At 43.3% G+C, this 20257-nt stretch overlaps 1 protein-coding gene across 13 annotated transcripts in view; it reads right to left on the bottom strand.

Annotated features, from left to right (window-relative positions):
- Positions 1-20257, bottom strand: part of AGAP1 (ArfGAP with GTPase domain, ankyrin repeat and PH domain 1) — a 382459-nt gene that overhangs the window by 24440 nt on the left and 337762 nt on the right. For all 13 annotated transcript variants that reach the window (XM_055813061.1, XM_055813062.1, XM_055813064.1 and 10 more), the window contains 2 exons: positions 19542-19632; positions 13031-13253 (listed from right to left, as the gene is read on the bottom strand). In XM_055813061.1, the coding sequence (XP_055669036.1) occupies positions 13031-13253; positions 19542-19632 (314 nt within the window). The remainder of the gene's footprint in view (positions 1-13030; positions 13254-19541; positions 19633-20257) is intronic.

Here is a 20257-nt window from a genome sequence, read left to right as displayed (position 1 = left end):
GAGATGGCTTCTTCTCACTACCATACGTCTCTGCAGACTCACACAAAAAATGCTTCAGTGACAGGACTTTGCACCGTCTGCACAATCTAGTTAATAAGCACAGTAAGGCATTTCATCTCACTCTAATTCTTACCCTCTAAAGGCGCCGATTCGTCACCTGTGTTCACCTCAACATATTTTAGCCTGCTACTTAATTACTTCAAAGCTAGAGTGATGGTGGTCTTATTTCTTCTGGTCACTCTTTTCTTTCAGGGGCTCACTGCCGGCTCCCCCACAGCACCTGCACATCTAAAAATCCAGCAGTAAGCGCATTGCCTCTGACCAACGGATAATATTTGAGAGCCGTGGGGAAACTGCATTTGGGCTGATGTGTATATCAAGTTTCAGTCCAGTCAAAAGCCAGCACCATCTTTTCACTGCTGCCCTTTTCATTTAGTTATCTTACTGAAGTCTTATCTCCCCAGTCCCTTGCCATAGGCTACCAGCTTCCTGCAGAGCCAGAAACAAAGCTCAGTCTTAAACAAAGGAAAAAAAAAGGAAAAAAGTCACAAAAGAAAGTTGGTCACAGTTACTGTTATGGAGCCCTGCAGGTTCTGTAGCCACGACCAAAGCAAAGGCATGCTGCTGCTTCCGTGCCTAGTGTCACTGGCCAGCAAAGCCACCAGTAGCACGGCAAGGCACTGCCTTTTTGTAAAGTACTGTTAAGCATCGCCACTGCTGGTTTTAGGCATGCTCTTTTCTCTGCTGTACCACCAGCTCAAACAAAGCCATCTGCCATCCAAACAACCTCCGGAGGCTGAAACGGTCAAAAACAGTGCGGGAGGATGAAGGAACACAACTATCGCCATCGCTAGTGACGACTACCGCAAGCTTGTTGCCCATACAACACAACCTTCCCCTAACGTCCCATCTGAGCTAAGCCCGGGAAAAAGGTAACGTGAGGACCACCCTCGCCACCCTCTCAGCCTGACCAGTGACAGCCTGTCCTCAGATTTAACCACAATTGGTTTATAAATCTCTTAGCAGCAGAAAAAGCATGTAGAAACGTTAAAAATAATTTCTATAATAAAGCTTCAGCAGCACAAACCAGGAATAAAGTGGCTTTACTTTAAGTGCTCCTATGCCACATATAGCAACCAATCTGAACTATACGTTTAGTTAAACCACTTTACATTTGGTGGGACCTGACACAGAAAGACAGCCACGACCTTAGGGCAGGAGAAATGAAAAGAACAGGTTAAACACCAAGTACACAGAAAAGCTTAACCTCCCCCCGCCACAAACCCCAAACACCCCCCCCCCCCCTTTTATGTAAGATTTCTTTCTAACAAAATATGTATTTTTTAATATGCCAGATATTTCCCTTGCCAGCTAAGCAGCTTTACTGAGCTCCTCAGCAGCAGCAAACACTTGACTTCCAGTACTTTCCGAAGTTGAACGCCTCTCACAGATGAGCCTTTGGATCTGACCCCAGGAACCTCGTAATAGCTGACGCTTGGCATTTGGCATTCTTTTTCCTCAACTGCCTTTTTTTGGCCTTTTTATTATTACAAGTTTCAGCCTTGCAAACGTCTGAATTTTGATAGCAACACAAGTGTTAAATGCTTTTCCTTTCGGAAGTAACCGATAAAATAGCTACTATTAAAGACAGTGAGGGCAAAGATCGCTTTGGTAAGGCTGCCCGATGCTTTATATAGTAAACTTCATTTTTCAATTGCTTTTAGCTTGCCGTATTTAAGATGAAACTCTCTGTATTTATTCCTCAGGTGTTGTGGAGTAGCAGATGTGCACGCACACATACATGGAGTGGTATGGAATTTAATTTCAGTGTAAATGACAAAAAATGGGTTCAAGTAAGCCTGGCTAATGTAAATGTACTCCTCTGTAAACGTTCTGTTGCAAAGTTCAATCATTTCTGTGGTTCTGAGCAAGGAGCTGCTCCTGCAGTCACCAACGTATCTGTTGTCCTGCCAGTAAAAACCCATCTGATCTGACAGATGCTAACCCCTGAAAACAAGGAGCACGTGAGCTTAATCAAGTTTCTGGTGGTGGTGTTTCCCCCCCCCCCCCCCCGATACTCATCTGTGCTGTGCTTACCCTGTTTCGGAGTTCTGACTGTAAAGCTGCACTACTACTGCACTCCTAATTCAGGTATTTCATCATAAACAGCTAAAATAAGCACCATAAATAACCTCACAACTAGCTCGGTTTCATTCTCCAGTCCATGCGGCCAATTCGAAGCTTGGCAAGGCAGCAATCTTTGTTTTATTTTTTAAATCCATCAGGGAGAAATGTACTCTAGAGTCCACCTGTTACCTATTTCAAGTTACCACTCATCGCCGATCGGTATTTTGATGCAGAGGAGTGACAGCAGGGCGCTGTGTCACCTTACACCTGATGTGCTCCAGCTGTGGGCTGCTGCTGGAAGGGCTGGCCTGCCTCCACCTGCCCCCTCGCCCCTGGCCACCAGCTCCCACTGTTCCCTTTCCACTGACACAGTGCTCACACAAGACTGCAAGGGTGGAAGGGCAACACAGCACATAAGCCCAATGCTTCTTTCTCAGTAAAAGCCTTCCAGATGTCTTCAAGACCCTAGGGAAAACTAAATTACCTGGTCATCTTTGCACTTCTGCGGAAGAGCTAACCATTATCCTGGTCTGGCTTCTGGGCTGAAACAGGGCATTTGCTTGGGGACCTGTCCCTTTGCAAGTCTGCAACGATGGCTGCAGTTAGATGGGTGGGAGGCTGCAGCCATCAAGGGATGGGCAATGTCACTGTCATATAGGTACTCTTGTCCATCTTTTGTTATGGCTGAATTTGCTGCAGCATGCGATTGAATCTCACTTCTACTTTCCTTCTAAATGCTTATGAAGGTATCAAGGAATTTTCTGGAGAAAGACTAAGCCGCTGTGGCTGGCATCTGACTCATTTTCAGTGGTACTGGCCTTTGGCCATTAGCCTGATGTAAGCCATACTTCCCCTCAATTTATAAATACAATATACAATGTTTTCTCATTCAAAGTTGAGGTCTTTGCTTTAATTAGCTCTTCCATTCCTCTGTTGTAGTACCACAGTTAAACACTGGCCCAAGTAGTTTCTAATAAATATGGTGATAGTTATCTCTTTGTTGGCAAATTCTGTGTTGACCTTTTCAAGTAGCTTATGGCCAAGCAGATGTGTAATCACAATGAAGACACTTTGGTCTTCAAATCTGAGCTGCTCTGTAGCTCTGCTAGGTGTTTGGGAGAGAACCAATACAAAACAAGAAACAATCAGTCCATACCTAAATGGTAAATTGTTTGAAGTCAAAATCCTACATTGTTTTGAGACCTTTAGAACAAGCACCCAACTGACAAACCGCTGCTTCTTCTAGCAAAAAAACAACCAACCACTTTTCCTGACAGCTGATTATTGACTTACAAATACTGTTTTGACTTATGAATACTGTTTTCCCAATATATCTCCCCACTGCCTCACTCACCACTGTTCATACAGTAGACAGAAATCCTCCTTGCTTGAGTCCTGAACTTGAACCCTAAAGTATAACAGCTCATCAACTTCTTTTTTAGGGAATTTCAGCTTAACTTGGTGCTTTTCAGTGTGGCAGCTAAATACATACAAAAAGAGACCCCAAAACTGTCAAGAATCTCAGCAGAGCAGAGGTACCTTGGGTTGACTGTACCTCCAAGGTAAAACACTTCAGTCTTTTATTGCCTGTCCTGAACATTTCAGTCTTTTATTTTCTGCCTGCAGAAACCTCAAGAGGCAGGATGTCCTCAAACCCCTCTGACTTGGGAACTTTAATACACTCAAGGATGTCTTGCTTCAAGTCTTCTAGGTGTATTCGGAGTGGGTTTAATTTTTTCATCAACACTGAAAGCTACCTTCAAAAACAAGGGCTGAGTGTTTCCCACAGTTCCTGGGGATGACATGTTACAGAAAAAACCCACCAAATGTCATCGGACTTCTAAGAAAATGGCAAAAAGCTGCTAATACAGAGACTGTTCCCTTCCTCTTCCCCTGTTGAATGAAAGCAAAGCTACCTGTTTTCTTTTCAAAGCCCCTTGAAGGCCCTTCCGTCCTCTTCAGTTCAGCATTCAAAGCCTGACCATTGCCTCTGGCCCACTTCATTTTTGTATCGTCACCACACCCTGGTGTGGCGGGTAAAATCTGGGTTTGGGGAAGGATCTTGGTGTCTTAGCTAGCAGGTATCGAAACAAGGCTGAAACACTCTGCTCTCCCCTGCCCTTCAAAGAAATTTTTCAAAGGACAAACAACAAATGAATGTATGGATAGTCTAACACCAGAGACATCAGAGACAATGACAAAAAACCCAAAGCAATGAGGATTTCTTTGACTCTTCTCTCCAAAAACTCTACACTACACCAGCAATACCTGGGCAAACTGGCCAGAAGGTAGTTGATAGGCAAGATGAAAAGGACATACGATAAACCCAGTGTCAGTGGAAATCTCCGCTGGCCATAGGGGTCCGTAACAGACATCACAGCACACACAGAGCATGTATGTATGTTCCACCCAAAGTATGAATGCAGAGAGCAGCGTGCCAGGCCTACATACACGTATAATCTAAATATTCAGAGAATTTAATAGTGGTACTTATGTTATTTAAATCTAAAAAAAAGATCAGTATTGTGTCTTTTCCATCTCTGCTTTTTAAGAAATGCTCTAATGCACTGCAGAAGGAGAGAGAAATACTTCCTTTGCAGGTTTCTCTTTCACAGGCAACGAGGAGAATGATTATAATAATTGTAAACTAGGCTTCTGTTTACAAAGTGTTTGGGTTTTTATCAAAGACAGATTTGCACACAAGAAACACGCAAATTGAACCAGAGAGCATTTTATCTAAAGCGCTTATTAACTTGGACAACTGGGGCCGAGGGGTTTTTTGTTGTTGTTTTTATTTTCAATCATCCAGGCATCTCCCACGCCGCTGTACAGGCACCGGTGTTTTACCAGATCAGCTCCTGGATGACAAGGTCTGCCAAGCAGCAACAAGGACAATAAAATAGACGGTACTACTACCAACCTTCATCTTTGGAGTATTGCATTTGAGCTTCTGAGGCCTCCAAACGGTGAAATCCGACCAGCCGCCACCCAAGCTGGCGTTTCATTTGCCTCAGTTATTCTTATTAGATGCATTTCCTGGAAGCTACTGGTAAGTGACAAATTTTATTTTTTTTTTTAATTTAATTTTAAAACAATTACAATTACTCTGATCTGAAAGCATGCAATCTAGCATGTCAGAATCAGTTCATTTCTACAGCCATACGGGGAAAGGTTTTAGTTTACTGGCAGCAATGAATCAGTCTTTTTATTTATGTGTGCGTTTGAAAACGCAATACTGTTATAACTAATAATTTATACATTTTCCTCATTATATTTATGAAATATCTGCTGTCCAAAACAGAGCTAATAGAACTCCAGCTCACTGGGAGATGTGCCGTTCAGTGTAGTTCAGCCACTAAAAAGACCAGGAGCGAGTTACAACTCTCAGGGTTTATTGGTGGGTTTGGGTTTTTTTTTTTTCCTTTTTATTAATTCCTTCCCAAAGTCTCCCCCGTTCATAGGACTTGCTGAAATATCTTAAGTCAAACCTCAAGTCCCCTAGCAGCTGTTGGGTCGGCAGAAGCCCAGCTGTCTAAACTTTATTGGCAGTAAATGTCATTCTTGCACACAAACTGCATGCCTGGAAAACCCAAAGGCACATCTTGGGCTATCACATCCCATCACGTTCCCCGACAAGATGTGAAAACCGAAATGGAAAACGTCAACAAACTCCGGCCGCGGCGAGGAGTGGGGCATGCCCGCTGACAAGCGTGCCGCAATGACAGAAATGGACTTGGAGTTGCAATTAGTGGCACTGTCATTTTTGGGCGCTCCTGCCAATTAATTAAGCCTGTCAAATGGAAAAACAGCGGCATTCACATGATAATTTATATAGGGAGAGACTAGTCTAGCAAAGCTGCCGCTGCAGCCAACAAAATTCCCTCCAAGCGCTTAAAAAAAAAAAAAAAAGATAAAATAAAAATATAAAGGGGGGGGGGGGGGAGGGGGGAGAAAGAAAGTTAAACTGTCCTTGTTATAATTGTTAACTCTGATCGCTCAAGTAGAAGACGGGCTGATTAAAACTCCAAACGAGCCCCTAGCTCGCTTAAATCTCAGAGTCCGGAATGATAGAATCAGAGGAGTTTATTCATACCATTAAGCCCCAGAGAACTTAATTGAAAGAAGAGCATAGCCTGGACCTTGACAAGCGGGAGGTCACAGTAATTGCTGCCGGACATATTTAACATTAAGATAATCAGGCCATTAATTACCCTTTGGATCATTAAATCAGCCAGTTGCAAAATGAAATTTCTGCCTCTATTACTCACTTGAGAGACCACAGGGGTGGCTTTTAATTTATCAGTGAGCTTGAGATACAAAGGACCAGGCTTGGGGAGGAAGGAAAGGGGGAGAAAGGAGGGGGTTTGCTTCAGCAGAGGCAGGAATATCAATCCGCCATGCTTGGTGATCGTGGCAAATTAACTAGGTAAGATAACCTCAGCTTCTAAAGGCAGAAGCTGGGGGTATGTAAATAGATGAGGGCAGACAGGGAGATCAGAGCCTGCACACCACTTAGCAGGATAATAAAGGAAATCATCCTTGATTATCAGTGCTAATTTGGACACTGCCGGTAGCTTGTTATGCGTGTTCTGAGTAGCATTTAATTAATTCAATTGCTTGTTAATGAGGGAAGTGACATGTGGGGAGCAGATGCCACCCAACTGCAGATGGGTTCTGGTCAGCCCTTCACAATAAAATCTTTTTTTTTTTTTTTTATTTTTTAATTTATTTTTATAAACACCCTTCCCCCACCCCTGAAATGGGAAAGGTGTCAAGCATGGAGGAGCATTCAAAAGGCACAAAACACTGACCTCATCAGGCCAAGAACCGCTAAGAAACCAGACCTGACAATCGCGGATAGAGAGGTACTGATGTTCCTTCCCCCAGGCCCCATTTGTAACGCTGCGGCCTTATGCCAGGAATCGGAGACCAACAGGACTATAACAGCAATCTGATGGCCAAAAGGAACAAGAAATGAGAGAGAGATGAAACGGAGCATCGTTACAAGATTCAGGATATGAACCCGGGATCTTAACTACTCAGTTTCCCTGGGCTTGCCCTTTATCTGTGCTATCCATAATGAAGGAATAATATTTTTTATGAAATAAGGGAGGCATGGTTTAATTTTTTTCATAGAAGGCACGGCTTACCGTTTTTCATAGAAGTGACTCCCCAGTTACCCCCCAGAAACCAGCGCACGCTCAGCATAGCTGACGCTAGCCTCAAACCAGCAAGCCAGGCTTCAGCTTAGGACTGTAAAAGTCTGCTAAATATAGTCAAGCTGCATAATGTTTTTTCTGACACCATTAAATTCAGTTCATTAGTGAGCGAGGGATCAAACTGGATCTTATGTTGGAAGGTGAAAGTCAATTCCTGACACTGCTGGCTTCTAACTCCAGACTTCTCAGGCAGCATTAAGAACTTCTCTATTTTCTTATAACCTTTGGTAACCAGAATAAACAGGGTGACTGCTATGCAAACAGACAACCTGAGCAAAATTGCAGCAGATGCTCCAACCTCCAAGCTCCATTTAAAGAGCTGCTGCCCAGGGCTGCCTCGGCAGAGCTTAGAACTGCACCTGAGCTTCCACTAACCGCTCATCCCTTGCTTTAAAAAGACACTTTTGATGGAGGTTCTTCCTATTTATGAATATTCTCAAAAAGACATAGAGATGATGGAGCCCTATAACGTTTGCACATAGCTAATGCACACATTCAGCATCACGTCAGCAGCAGAACAAAAAACGTGGCTGGGATGGTGCCTGGATATGACACTGCCCTCCCTCCTCCGGGCCAGCAGCTTCCAGCTGGTGGAGGTGGCCTTGTTCCTGGAACATCCCTCCCAGCAAGATGGAGATGGAGACCTTGGGAGCTCAGAGAAAGAGGGTGAGGGCCAGGGAGTAGCTAGTCACCTCCTGGAGCGGGCAGAGGGATGGTGGCAGCTCGTCTCATTTGGAAAAGGACATCATCATCTTAGGAAGCTGATGGTGGCAAGCAAAACTGCAAACCCGAAGCCATATAGGCAAGAATATTATGTGGAGAAAGTAAACCATGTGAGGCATGTCCAGAAGGTGGCTAAATATCTGCTAGGAGACCTATGTACCAGTGCAAAAGGCCTGGGCCAAACACGCTGTGGATGCCTCACACCAGCTTTACCAACAGCTCTGACATTCCTCCATGGAGCAGTTCTGCCCCTGCCCCACCGGGCTACCCCTGCGTTGCACTGCTCCAAATCAATGTTTTAAGAGTGTGCTTACACAGTATCAATAGCAATTAGAGGGGAAAATCCTGATCTCATCCCCAGACCCAGTTAATTGTCGCAACATTGATTTACTCTAATTTGACTTCTCACTCCAAATTAAACCCGCATTACTGAAGGAGGGACCGCAGGCAAACTCTCCCTGCTCACCCCCTCCCCTCCAAGACAATAAATTTAATATTGAATACGCTTGGAAAAAAACAGGCAGTTGTTGCAGGATCCATACTGAAAGATCTTTCCTCCCCCCCCCCCCTCTTTTTTTTTTCTTCCTGCGAGTAATTAAAAGATGCTTTTCTTGACTAATGATCCCCCTGTTTAGAAATGGGAAGTCGATACTCCTTCACCAGCAGTCAGCTTCAATTTGTCACAGGGCTCCCGAAGTTTGAGCGGCGGTTCTCAGGGCTGCTGGTAATTGCTGGAACCAATTACCAGCCTTCCAAAGCTGACCTAATCAGGGACCCACAGACACCACCGCTCAGAGGCCAGCTGGTCTCCTTCTGCATTCACTTGTTTGCCCATGCTTGGGTTTTCTGCTGCTTCGCCAACTTCTCCTGCTCACCAGGAGCTCGTGTTTATTCCTCTTTCCTCCCCAAAATCACGTCAACACCCTGCGTCTGAACTTTGCTTCACGCTCCTGCTTTACTCTACGCTCCTTCCTTGGGGATCCCATTGCACCTGTGCTCCCATAACCTGCGCTGCCGTCCAGTTCAATGCCAGAGGCCATCCAAGGTGTTGATTTTGATCCAGAGGCACTGAATGACCTGGAGATCTGCTTATTTTATAACCTGCCGCTCAGGCTTGACGAGACCTGGCACGTGTTAACATTAAAGGACATACCTGGGCAATAAAAGCTTGGTGAAAGTAACAGGAGTAATGCCTTTTGCTACAAAACTCTCAGGCTTTGAGCTCACACCCTCCAATCTGAAAGCCTTTCTGACCTTCAAAATACACCATCAGGTTTATCTTGCCCCATGCCTGTCTCGGAGAAAGAGTTTGAGATGAACTGGAGTGGAGTAGACAAGGACAGCGGTACGGTATACTTGAGGTGGTTTAACTTGGGTAATGTTTATCTCATTTTCAAGCGTACAAAATTAAAAATACAAGCTGTACTCACAGCCTGGCATAGCTCTGTTTTTAGAAATATTGGTGATGCTTCCCTGAGTAAGACTCCTTAATTACGCCGTGACCTGGAGTAGCCATTTGGCAATCCCTCTTGTAAAATATCAGTCTCCCTGGGTCTCTCCACTCTTCCCTCTGCACAACAGAAACATATGGGATACCACTGCGATGGTTCAGTGATCAGTGCCAACTCCTCCCGAGCTGAAGGGACTTCTTTTGAAGCTATGTCAAGACTTCCAGGTTCCTTTTAGTCCAGCACATGAATGCTCCTTGAGCCTCCCAGCCCAACACACTCAGTATCTGTGGAGCAGCCAATAAGCCTTTTTCTGACCCGAGAAAACATGTGGGTTTCCACTGATGGCTTCGTCTCCAGTAGAGAGGCACAACATGAAATGGTGAAACCCACGTATGTCTGTCCCCTCTACAAGGAGGCCCTATTAAGAGAGGGTCCATCACTGTGCTGACAACTTCTGGTGCTTCGGGGGTGGCACAGCAGAGGCAGGAGAGTTAAGAGATACATCTATCATAAAGAAACGTGTGAGAAGATTGTATTTATCTGAGGTCTTTTACTGATGCTTTGTGCTAAGCCTTTGAGCAGTTGAGGGAACGGTTAAGAAATCTCCTGCTCTTGCGTTTCCAACACTTTCTTTGCAGGCACAGCCTGAAGGTCTGAGCAAATGTGTGGGAAGCCATGGAGGGTGGATTAGTGAGCATAGGAAGCGTAACTGAAAATGGCAGCACTACGTAGGACAGATGTAGTAAGTGGGGCTGTGTGAGGGAACTGGGGTATGAAAAAGTTCAGGAGAAACTTGGGAGGAAAATATGAGAGTACCTCCCTCTGCCACCTGATGGGGCTTTGGTGAGAACTCTGTAAGGCAGGAGCTCACTGAGTGTGTGAGCTTCCCCACACGGTGGTTCTCAGACCCTGGTTGATGCCAGAGCTCACCAGCATGGGCAGGAACAGCCTCCCAACACCAGCTCAGCTCTCTTCCCCTTCAGAAGGAGTTTTTCTGAATGCTTCTTTCTTCCCTCATCTCCAAACATCCTGGGACTCCCTCCATCCCTCCTCCACCAGAACTCCAAATCGGCTCCCCAACACATTCCTACTTGCTCACTTTCTTGCCTCTTCCTCCAGTACCTCAACTTCAGTTGCCTCTTCCACCTTCAGTCCCTCAACAACAAAAAGAGGGGGTTTTGTCGAAACCCACCTCCGGCCCATTGTAGCTGCTTCTGATCGGATACCTCATGCAAGACTGCAAACAGCAGTGAGAAAATGGAACGCACAACTTCCATCTAAAAGAACTTACTTTCTTGCCTCAACTTGGACAGAAGGATTATCATGCTAGTAGAGACCAAAGTAAAGTACAAAAGGAGGCACACACTTTGAAAAGGCAGACCTTTCCAGATATTTATGTGGAAAATACTACTTCAGCCCCTGCTGCAAACAGCAGAAAAAATGTGAGCGGCAAAGCAAGATTACAATTGCTCTTTGGGAAAATTTTCACATAATCTTAATTCTACATTTTCTAGCAGCTCTTCTATCACATAAGTGTGCACTTGGACACAGAGCTGGAAATAGATATTTATAAAATGAATCTTTTTGTCCAAAAATGTTATAGGTCAGGAAAGAAAGTGCAGTTATGTCACTGATACACATAAGCAGCTGAATATAAACGTAACGATGTACAGAAACAAAGAAGAATTAAAATAAGCCCTGAGCATGAAATACAAAGAGAACAAAGTTGATTTTCTGTAAGTAAAACTCAATTCCAAACATAAAACCCGGAATTATTTAAATCAAATAGATGGCTCTCTTTTCATCACAGTCACATGTATTTTAGATTTTTCATGATAGTGTCTTTCTTATACGCATATTAAGATAATGTTATTTTTTTTTTAAGAACAAAAATCCAGTTGCGTGTAAGCCTTTTCCTTTTAAGTATTTAGAACTGAGGTATCTCTCCAACTCACCTCACTAGTAAGGAGCAACATGTATTTTGTTAGGTGCGACAATCCAATATCTCTAGATTAAAGCAATACTAATGACAAAGGCAGCAGTAAGTTGATTTCAATCCACCTGATGAAATCATTACATTAGCTGTCTAATAATATACACATATACAGCAGACATACAGTTAAGGCAGGAACAAAACCTCTGTGTAGGTCCCCCTGAACATTTTTATATGCACAGTCATTCATCTAAGTAGCCTGATTAATGTACTGGCTTCATTCTCGAAGATGAACCAAAGGTGGCACCACAAATTCATTTTTCAGTGCTAACGAAATAAGGCAATAAGAAACAGTTGACTTTATTACAGACAACAGTACAAACCTACTCCTACACCGTAGGAGGTGGCCCAGGTATATGCTCCCAGGTTATAGTTTCACTTCATCTAGTACTGGAAAAAAGCAGGGCCCAGAGATATACATCAAATCAGAATATAATTCCCTCTGATTTCTCTCATATGCAGGAGGCAAGCACCCAGAGCTAAACCTCCACCGTGCCATTTGCTACCTGGGGACCGAGTGGCGCTCAGATGCAGGCTGAGCAACCCCTAAGACAATAATAATGCACTGCTGAAGGCAACTTCAAAGGTCGGCCCAGCTGTGCAAGGTAGTCCAGAAGGTCCTTCTCTTGCCTCAACCCCCTGGTGCTGAAACACAGCCTGCCAAAGGTCACCCTGCTGCCCCCAAGCCAATACGTTAGTTAAAACTAGTAGCACTTACATCTCACATCTACTAATATCAGGGAAGTATTTTCAAAACGTCTTTCTTAGACACTGATCAGATAAATGAAGCATAAAACCCCTTTAGCTTTTGGTAGGAGAACGTATCGCAGAAAGGACTTTTTCACTGTGCTGAGCTATGAGAGTTTGGTAAAATACTGTTGTGATAGGAAACGCACACCCCCACCAACTTACGGGTTCACATAGATCAGATGAAAAAAAAGTAAGCAAGTCCACAGTGAGCAGGACTTCCAACAGCCGTGATGGGAACCGAAAGACCTGATGGCCAGGTCCAAATTCCCGGGAAAGCCTGAACTACTGAAGGCAGATTATTAATCACAAACTGATAGTCCAAGAGCCAGGAACTTTGCAGCTGCCTGAAACAAAAGCAATGCATGACAGTATAATTTAGATCGAGGAACAACCAGCCAGGAGGTTTCAGTCTCCCACTGGTTTTGTTGGTCAGTCAGTTGAACAAAAAATTTGTAGAGCTGCTGAGGAAACTTTCACAAGAGTGAGAAAGTAACGGGGTCACTCAACTTTGGACACCCCCTGCCCTGGCACACGTTCTTCCTGAGCATGCAGTGAGGATAAATACACGTAAGGATTTTTACAAGGCGTACTCCAAGGAAGAATTTTTTAAAAGTCCATGTTGCAAAACGCTGCAACGCCCTCCTGCCTCTAACTGAAAGGCCCAAACGAGGATTGATGTACTCATGGCTCGCAGCCTTGGCCACCTGTAGTAACATACTCCCCGCCACCCGCCGCATGCCACGGTGAGATGGAGTAAGCAGGCCTACCTTGTGGAGTCTGATGAAGGTTTCATATGGCCCTGGCTGTTCTCCTCCCAGACGCTGTTTGCCAGCTCGTTCCCGATAGAAGTCATCACCTTGATGAGCTCTATAGGCCAGTCGTCCAGGTCGAGAGAGCGGACCCGGGAGAGGTGTGTGCCAAGGTTGCGGTGTATACCTGAGCATTCGATACATATGAGGGCTCCCAGATTCAAGCTGGCCCAGTCAGGGTCTATGAGAAAAGTGACACAAGCGATTAGCACAACAAAACACCTACATAAAATTTTCTGGTTAATGTTTGTGGATAAAGACTTTGGCTCTGGGGGCAAAAAAATGCATGTGCCCTGTCCTGGGAGGGCTTCCAGTAGGGTCAGTTTTGCCTTGTGGAGACACTAACCCTCCTGAGAAACCCTCAGAGAGTGAAAAAATACCGTGGAGGGATCTCAAAAGCTGTGTCATTCCACCTCGAGTCAAAAGAAACATGTGATTTACGAGAGAAAAGAAGAAACAAAGAAAATACAAACGCAGTGGCAGGCAGCTGATGAAGTAGTGGAGAAAGCCCCTCCTTGGGAATCTAGAGCCACTTGTAGCCAATTACAAGGGAAAAAGGAGGAAAAAAAAAAAAAAAAAAAAAAAGAGCGACTAGATACAATATCTCTGTTGCTAACTACATCAACTCTCTTAATAACCATCTATATCATCACCTACATATGGCTTTTACATCTAACACACTATGGGGTATGTTTTCATCTCTAAGATCAGGGAGATAAGCGCTAAGATGAAAATGTGACACTTTGAACAGCCCCAGTTTTAGTGTATGAGCCAGAAGGATTCCACCGACACACACGCACACACAAAAAATAACCCCGCAAACGATAAGGCTGCGGCAAACCTGACAAAAGCTGGGAAATTCAAAGTCATTTCCCAAGATGGTTCGCTTTTTGTCACTGTCCTGTGTTATTTAAATCTAGATTTGTATGAATCTCCCTCTCTCCAACAAACATTCATTTTAACAAATGCAGTGAAAGATGGATGGGAGGAATTTTTGGTGGCTTTTTTTTCCTCCCCCCCTGCTGTCAGATCTTTTCTTCTCGCCTTACCCTGGGCCTCCCGAAGAACTAGTAGGCTATCACAAATGCCAAGCAAGAAAATGGTGATTAATTGAGAGGGCAGGCAATTTTTATTCAAATCTAAATAAAATCTAGAGCAGATAGAACATGAATTTCCAGCGTCCCCTTCCATTTGGGAAAATTTCATCTAAAGAGTCATTTTGACTTTGTGTAATCCAAAATTGAAAAGTTATTTTTGGTAGCCAAAATATGTGGAAACAAAAAATTTCCTAGTTCTTTGCATGTCACGTCTGGACAAAAAATATGTAATTAAAATTATCTGCTTTCCTTTCAAAGTCCTGCATTTCATTGAAGGCATTGATTGACATTTTTCAGTGAGTCCTTAGAAATCTAAAAATTTTCCCAACAAGAGAAATTCCCCATCTTATTTCACTTGAGCAGAAAACCACATCTTTTGTTTAAAAAGTTCCTGTCCATACCAGATCTTATACTGGGAATATACAGCATTTCAGATCTCTAAAAAATAAGGCGAGACAAAACTCCTGCCATGCCTTCCAAGTCCTTGGTAAGACAACTGTGACAAACTCCTTTCCTGCCTATTTTTTCAGGTTACCTCCACCAGTTTCGGTGTCTCACCAGTGGGGGAAGCAGTAGTATATCTGAAACACTAAAAAACCTGAAATACGAATTTGTCGGTAAAAGCTTAAACACAACAGATAATAATTTTAAATTTGCAAACTGTGACTCTGAATGAAATCTCTGTCCCTGACCTGAAAAGGCCAGGGTTATCTTCACAAAAATAAAGTGCACAATGAGCCCAAAGAGGCACAAACCGAGAATGAAGCAAGAGAAAAAATACTGATTTCTATTTTTCCAATTATTCTAACAGAACTGATGTTAAGGATCTGACCTGCCTCGCAAATATCTCTGCATACCTGAAGCACATCTAGTCTTATCTTCTACTGAATACATTTTTAAAATATTCACCTACTTCAAATTGACAGTGCTGGTATGATTGAAGTAATCCACCAATGCGATAACCATGAAGTTACATGAAATTTTGACAAGACAGTATTTTAAATTTAAAAAATCTGACAACACACAGCTGAGTTCGAAGGTGGAAAGCCAGGAAAGGCAAGTGTTGAGCTCATTACAGACATCCAGTGAAAAACCAGACTTGTTGATCTTGGTTATCACTGGATAACGTGTATCAAGATGGGGCTTTAATGTGGAGCTTGGACAAGTGGCAGCATTCGATGGATTTTGGGAAAAAACTGACATGATGTCAATTAGGACATGTGCTTCTGCATGTGCACATGAAAAATTATTCTCAAAAGGATGTATGCTAGATGACAGAAGTCACTACCCACCAGTAATTAAGGCAAGATGTTGTAAACTACATGCTCAGGGTTGTCCCTGTTTGCAATTCACTGCTCCTGTCTGCACCTTCCTCTTGCCATATGTAGTTGAGCACTTCCAAAATCTCACGCCTGAAGATTTTTATCACCAATTTATACTAAAAAGAACCACCAGTCGTTAGTAAAGCTTAACTATTTAAGCTGTTTTTTTCTTATTTTTTTTTTCTCCCAAGAAGATGACAAAAAAATCAGCTCCCTTTTCCTGTTGATGCTAAGAGTAATTCTAAATTGGAGGATGCTCAGATTATTTACAAGCATGTAACAGACTCTTCTCCAGTATGCATGCATCTGGGATTTGATGGTAAAAAAAAAGAGCCCATTCAATGCAGCTACAGATGCTATAAAGCTGTTTTCCTCTCTTTGGCTTACTTACAATTTGTCAGACAAAACATGGGCTTTTTAACACCACTAAGTATATCCAGATTACAGTTTTCAGCTGTCCGTATTAAAGGTGCTTAGCTCTTTTCTTCTCCAAAACCCTCCCCCTCACTTTGACTTGCACCTCAGTCAGATTGATCATTTGAAGGTGAAACCTCTTGGACCAGTTCTTTTAGGAGAATAACCCCTCTCCGACGTCTCCTTCATCCCTTTGGACCCGAGGTGGCTGGTGAAAGGCTTTGCTATGCTAAATCCTCATGAGCTCAGCATGTGTAAGATAGCTCTGGGCTGAGCAGAGAAATCTTGAAAGGGAGGAGCAGAAGAGCCAGGGAAAGAAGAAGCAGGAGTGAAGGCCAAGTCTGAGCAGAAGAGAGAGAAAAGTTCATATCTTTCCCATTCTTTGAGGTTTTTTTTCTGTTCTGCATATAAAATTGAATCTCGTGCTGGCTATGGTAGGCTTGCCAGGGTCACTCAAATTATTACTTCAGTGTTTAGCTCTCAAATACAAAATACACCACAGTAAGTTATTAGACACCTGGACTGGAAAGCTCATGATGAGACACTCTGTCTTTAAGCCCTCTCTGTTTTCCTCTAGAACAGAAGACCTGACATTCCATGCTTTCCAGGTGTCTTGAAAGAGTGACTCACATTTACCCTCTCACCTGCTCTTTCAGTAGTAAGGCTCGGAGAGCTAAAATCCTTCAGGGGCAGAAATTCAGCTGCGTTTGCCTAAGCAATCAGACCATCTTCAGTCGCTTCTCCAGACAAAGTCAGCACTGGGACTCCAATGCTTTGGGAAAAGGCAACATCAGTTTCCTTCTGAAACATGAAATGAGATCTTCTTGGGCAAAAACTCCAGCACCTAAGAGCACTTTGTCTCACTTCTTGCTCTGGGATGGGAACGTTAAATAAAAGGCTTTTGAAAAACTGCAGTCTGAGACCGCCAAAGGCCAGAAGGCTGGCAGCACACAGATGCTGCTGGTACTACTGCTGCTGATTAACATACAACAAGGCAGAAATTCCCTGGTGAAACAAAGTGCTGCGGTGAAGTGCTACAAAGACAAAGAGCTCTAGAAAGAGGAAGAATGAGACTTCTGAAGTGGAAGATTGATGGCTCTTGAATAGAGCTGAGGGACAGCAACATCTCATATTCCTTTGCTCCCAAACATCTGGCTTTGTGAAGATGCAAAATACGTAAGCTTTCCACAAGAGTGCTGGTGTTTGTAATGCTAAATGCTCCGGGGGTAAGGACTTGCCCAGGCAGGACAGAAAGGGAGAGAAGAAATTACAACAAAGTCTGGCAGAAAAAGCAGCAGACTGAGGTACACCTCATATCCATGTTTACATTTTAAGAAACATTGCTTTGGAAATATCTCAAATTTTTCAAAAGGAATGACAGCGGCCTTAAAATTAGGAAGGCCAAATGGCAAGGATAATCCAAGAGGATATAAATCATCACCAAGAATACAAACGAGGGGTTCCAGTTGAGATTCCAAAATCGCCCCCCCCCTCCAAGCTACACAACAGAGCATTAGGTGTTGCCAGAAAGGGCAGTCCCACCCTGCCCTGTCCCAGCAACATGTTCTTGGCACATCCCTCCTGCTGGCAACCATGCACACATGGCCAGCTTGATCCATGAAGCAATCTGGATCAAAACCAACCTGGCTGAAATGGAGGAAAAAAAAAGGAGGGGGGGGACACACGGAAGGGAATGTGCTGCTTACTTGCACAAGCATCTTCCTGATTAAATATCTAGTTTGGCTGCATAAATACTGGGGTACGTGCACGTCTGGGGAGAGAAACATACACCTTGGGAATAGCGTGGGCTCTGGGCAGAGCTGAAATGGATCACGGGTACATCAGAAGGACACAGGTGGGCGTGGGAAGTCGTCTGCAGTGAAGGGGTCGCACGTCCCCCCTCTGCCTGGGTGACCAGTTAGCAGGGTCTAGGAAAATGCCACCCACAGCTGTACAGACAGACTGGAGCAGAAATCAGTAACACTGCCATCGTGGTCTGCTCACTGACAGCAGTGAGTACTTCAAATGAGCTAAATATACATCTAGGTCACTTGAAGACCCTGTCCTTCTCATATACAGCACAGCATCTTATATGCCTTTTACCTGAACTCTATCAAAGCTTTGGTGTAAATCTGAACATTGACCAGGTCAGTGTGGAAGAACACTAATAAATAAAGAGTCGCTTTGGGCTGTGTATGTTAAAATACCAGCCAAACCAACATCTCCCCTTGTTTATCACATGCTGGATTACTAGCCAGTGGAATGTAAAGACCTTAATTTATCAATGTTGCTATTATTTCCCTCTGTTTGTGAGAAGACCCTGTGAGATTTCTCTTTGGGATCTCCCTCCAGCAGGTCAACAAGCTGTTTTGACAGCATCCCAGTCCTGGTGCTCAAAGCCTGTTCAGCCAGGGTTCACATCCCTGCGTGCTGAACCGCCGGGGACAGGGCAGCTGCCTTTGTTCTTGTTCCATGTCCTACAGACAGCATACGAATGTCTGACAGTTTACAAAAGAAGCACCTAAAACCAGTCTGTATGTGAAACGATTTTTCATGGTGCAGAAAAATATTTTTTATTTTAAATGTCTGTTAATGTTCCAACCATCTTCCCTTCAAGCCTTCTAAGGGTGAAGCAGGGGATAATAGGTTTGTTTGGTGGATGACCAAATCAACTGAATTGCTAACTATACAGGCAGCAAATTAAGTCGTGCAAAAGCACTTGCACTTCTGTATGAATGTTTATTTTACAGTTAACTGGGATGTTAGAATGGCTTAGACCAGTAGTCAAAATCCTAAACAGCAAGTCTTTTTTTATTTTTTTTTTTAAATTATACCTGAAGGAAAATAAATGACCATTTTTCCATTTTAAGCACATGTAAAAATCACAAGAAAAGTTCTGACTTTCCATTATCAAAGATATAAAAATGCACAAGTTCTTTTTCTGCTTCTACAACTAATTGCTTTAGAGCAAGACTATTTCCTTTTTGTGGCTTTGTTGCAAACCCCTGGAACTAAAGAGCACCAGAATAACGACCTTAGCCAGGGTTAGTGAGGTGAACCACAGCTCAAAGTATTCTCAAGAACACTTTTCTGAACACTAAGTATATGTTTTAAAAAAAAAAAAAAAAAAGGAGGGGGGGGGAAAGAAACACAAAGGGGAGAAAAAAAAAATTTCCAAATCGCTTTTCTAGTATCCAGATATAATGAGCACCGTCTTTGGTATCTTCTGACAAATAAAAAAAACACAAAACAAAAATATACCAATCAAGCTCTACCTCTTTGAAAATATTACTATAGCACATGGGCAAAATATGAGGAAAATGCAAGTAACCGATATCAAACAGCAAACGACTTTTGCCTTTTCTTCAAAGGCAAATAAAGAAATGCTGACAATTAAAGTGGCAGGTGAAACAAGGGGAAAAGATCAGGATGCATCTGACACAGCATCTATTAAGTATAAATTAACATAAACTAAGTCTGATTAAGCAAACTCCATAATGAAGAAGAAAGATGCAAACAACATATGGGATGTAATACCAAAAAAGACATGGCAGGTGTTCACCTAAGCCTTGGTCAAGCAGAAATCTTAGCCAAGGAGAAGAGGTCAATTTTCTGAAGTCCTGTGGCCGTACTTACTCTGTGCTTCACAGTCCACGCAGTGGGAATTGCCTCTGATGTTCCTTATGGACTGAAGGGCCATGGCTTCATTCTGACTCGTCAGGCGGGACTGTGTAGGTTTAAACAAATGCATAAACAACAAATAAGAACATAATAAAATTAGACATGACAACTGTTGACTGAACAAATGGCAAAACCTAAAGCTTAGAATTGCTAAGATTGAAGATTGAATGAATGTGATGAAGGAACCTCAAGTTCTGGTTTGCCTCTCAAGAAACGGTGATCCTTTGGCAACTCCAAGCACTGCAAGTCCATGCCTGTCAAGCAGAGACTCCACTTTTCTCCCAAGTTTCTGGACAGCTCGGGATTTCTCCCAGGGCTCTCTTCACCCTGTGCAGGAGCTCCCAGCATTTTGGGGTTTCCAGCCTTGATTCTAACAAGTGGGGAAACTGCACAGAAGAAAACTGAGCTTGAAAATGAATCCTGCTATTCACAAGAACAGTAGTCACAGCGTAGGTTTGCTTCTTGAGATAAATTAGATAAGAATATTATTTTATAAAATCAATTTCTTTTATTGATGTATATGCTTTGGTTAATGAAGACTAAGGGATGGTTTGCAAAAGCAGCTGAAACCCCTTTATCATCGAAAGGTCAGATTTAATCAGACAGCTCCCATTTAAATTCCCTCCATGATGACCTGCCAATGACCCCTACTTGGACCTGGAGAGGCTGGC

The sequence above is a fragment of the Falco peregrinus genome, chromosome 8 (genome assembly GCF_023634155.1).
Source record: "Falco peregrinus isolate bFalPer1 chromosome 8, bFalPer1.pri, whole genome shotgun sequence".
In the NCBI taxonomy this organism is placed as follows: domain Eukaryota; kingdom Metazoa; phylum Chordata; class Aves; order Falconiformes; family Falconidae; genus Falco; species Falco peregrinus.
The sequence above is the reverse complement of the archived record's forward strand: the minus strand, read 5'-3'. Positions and strand labels throughout refer to the sequence as shown.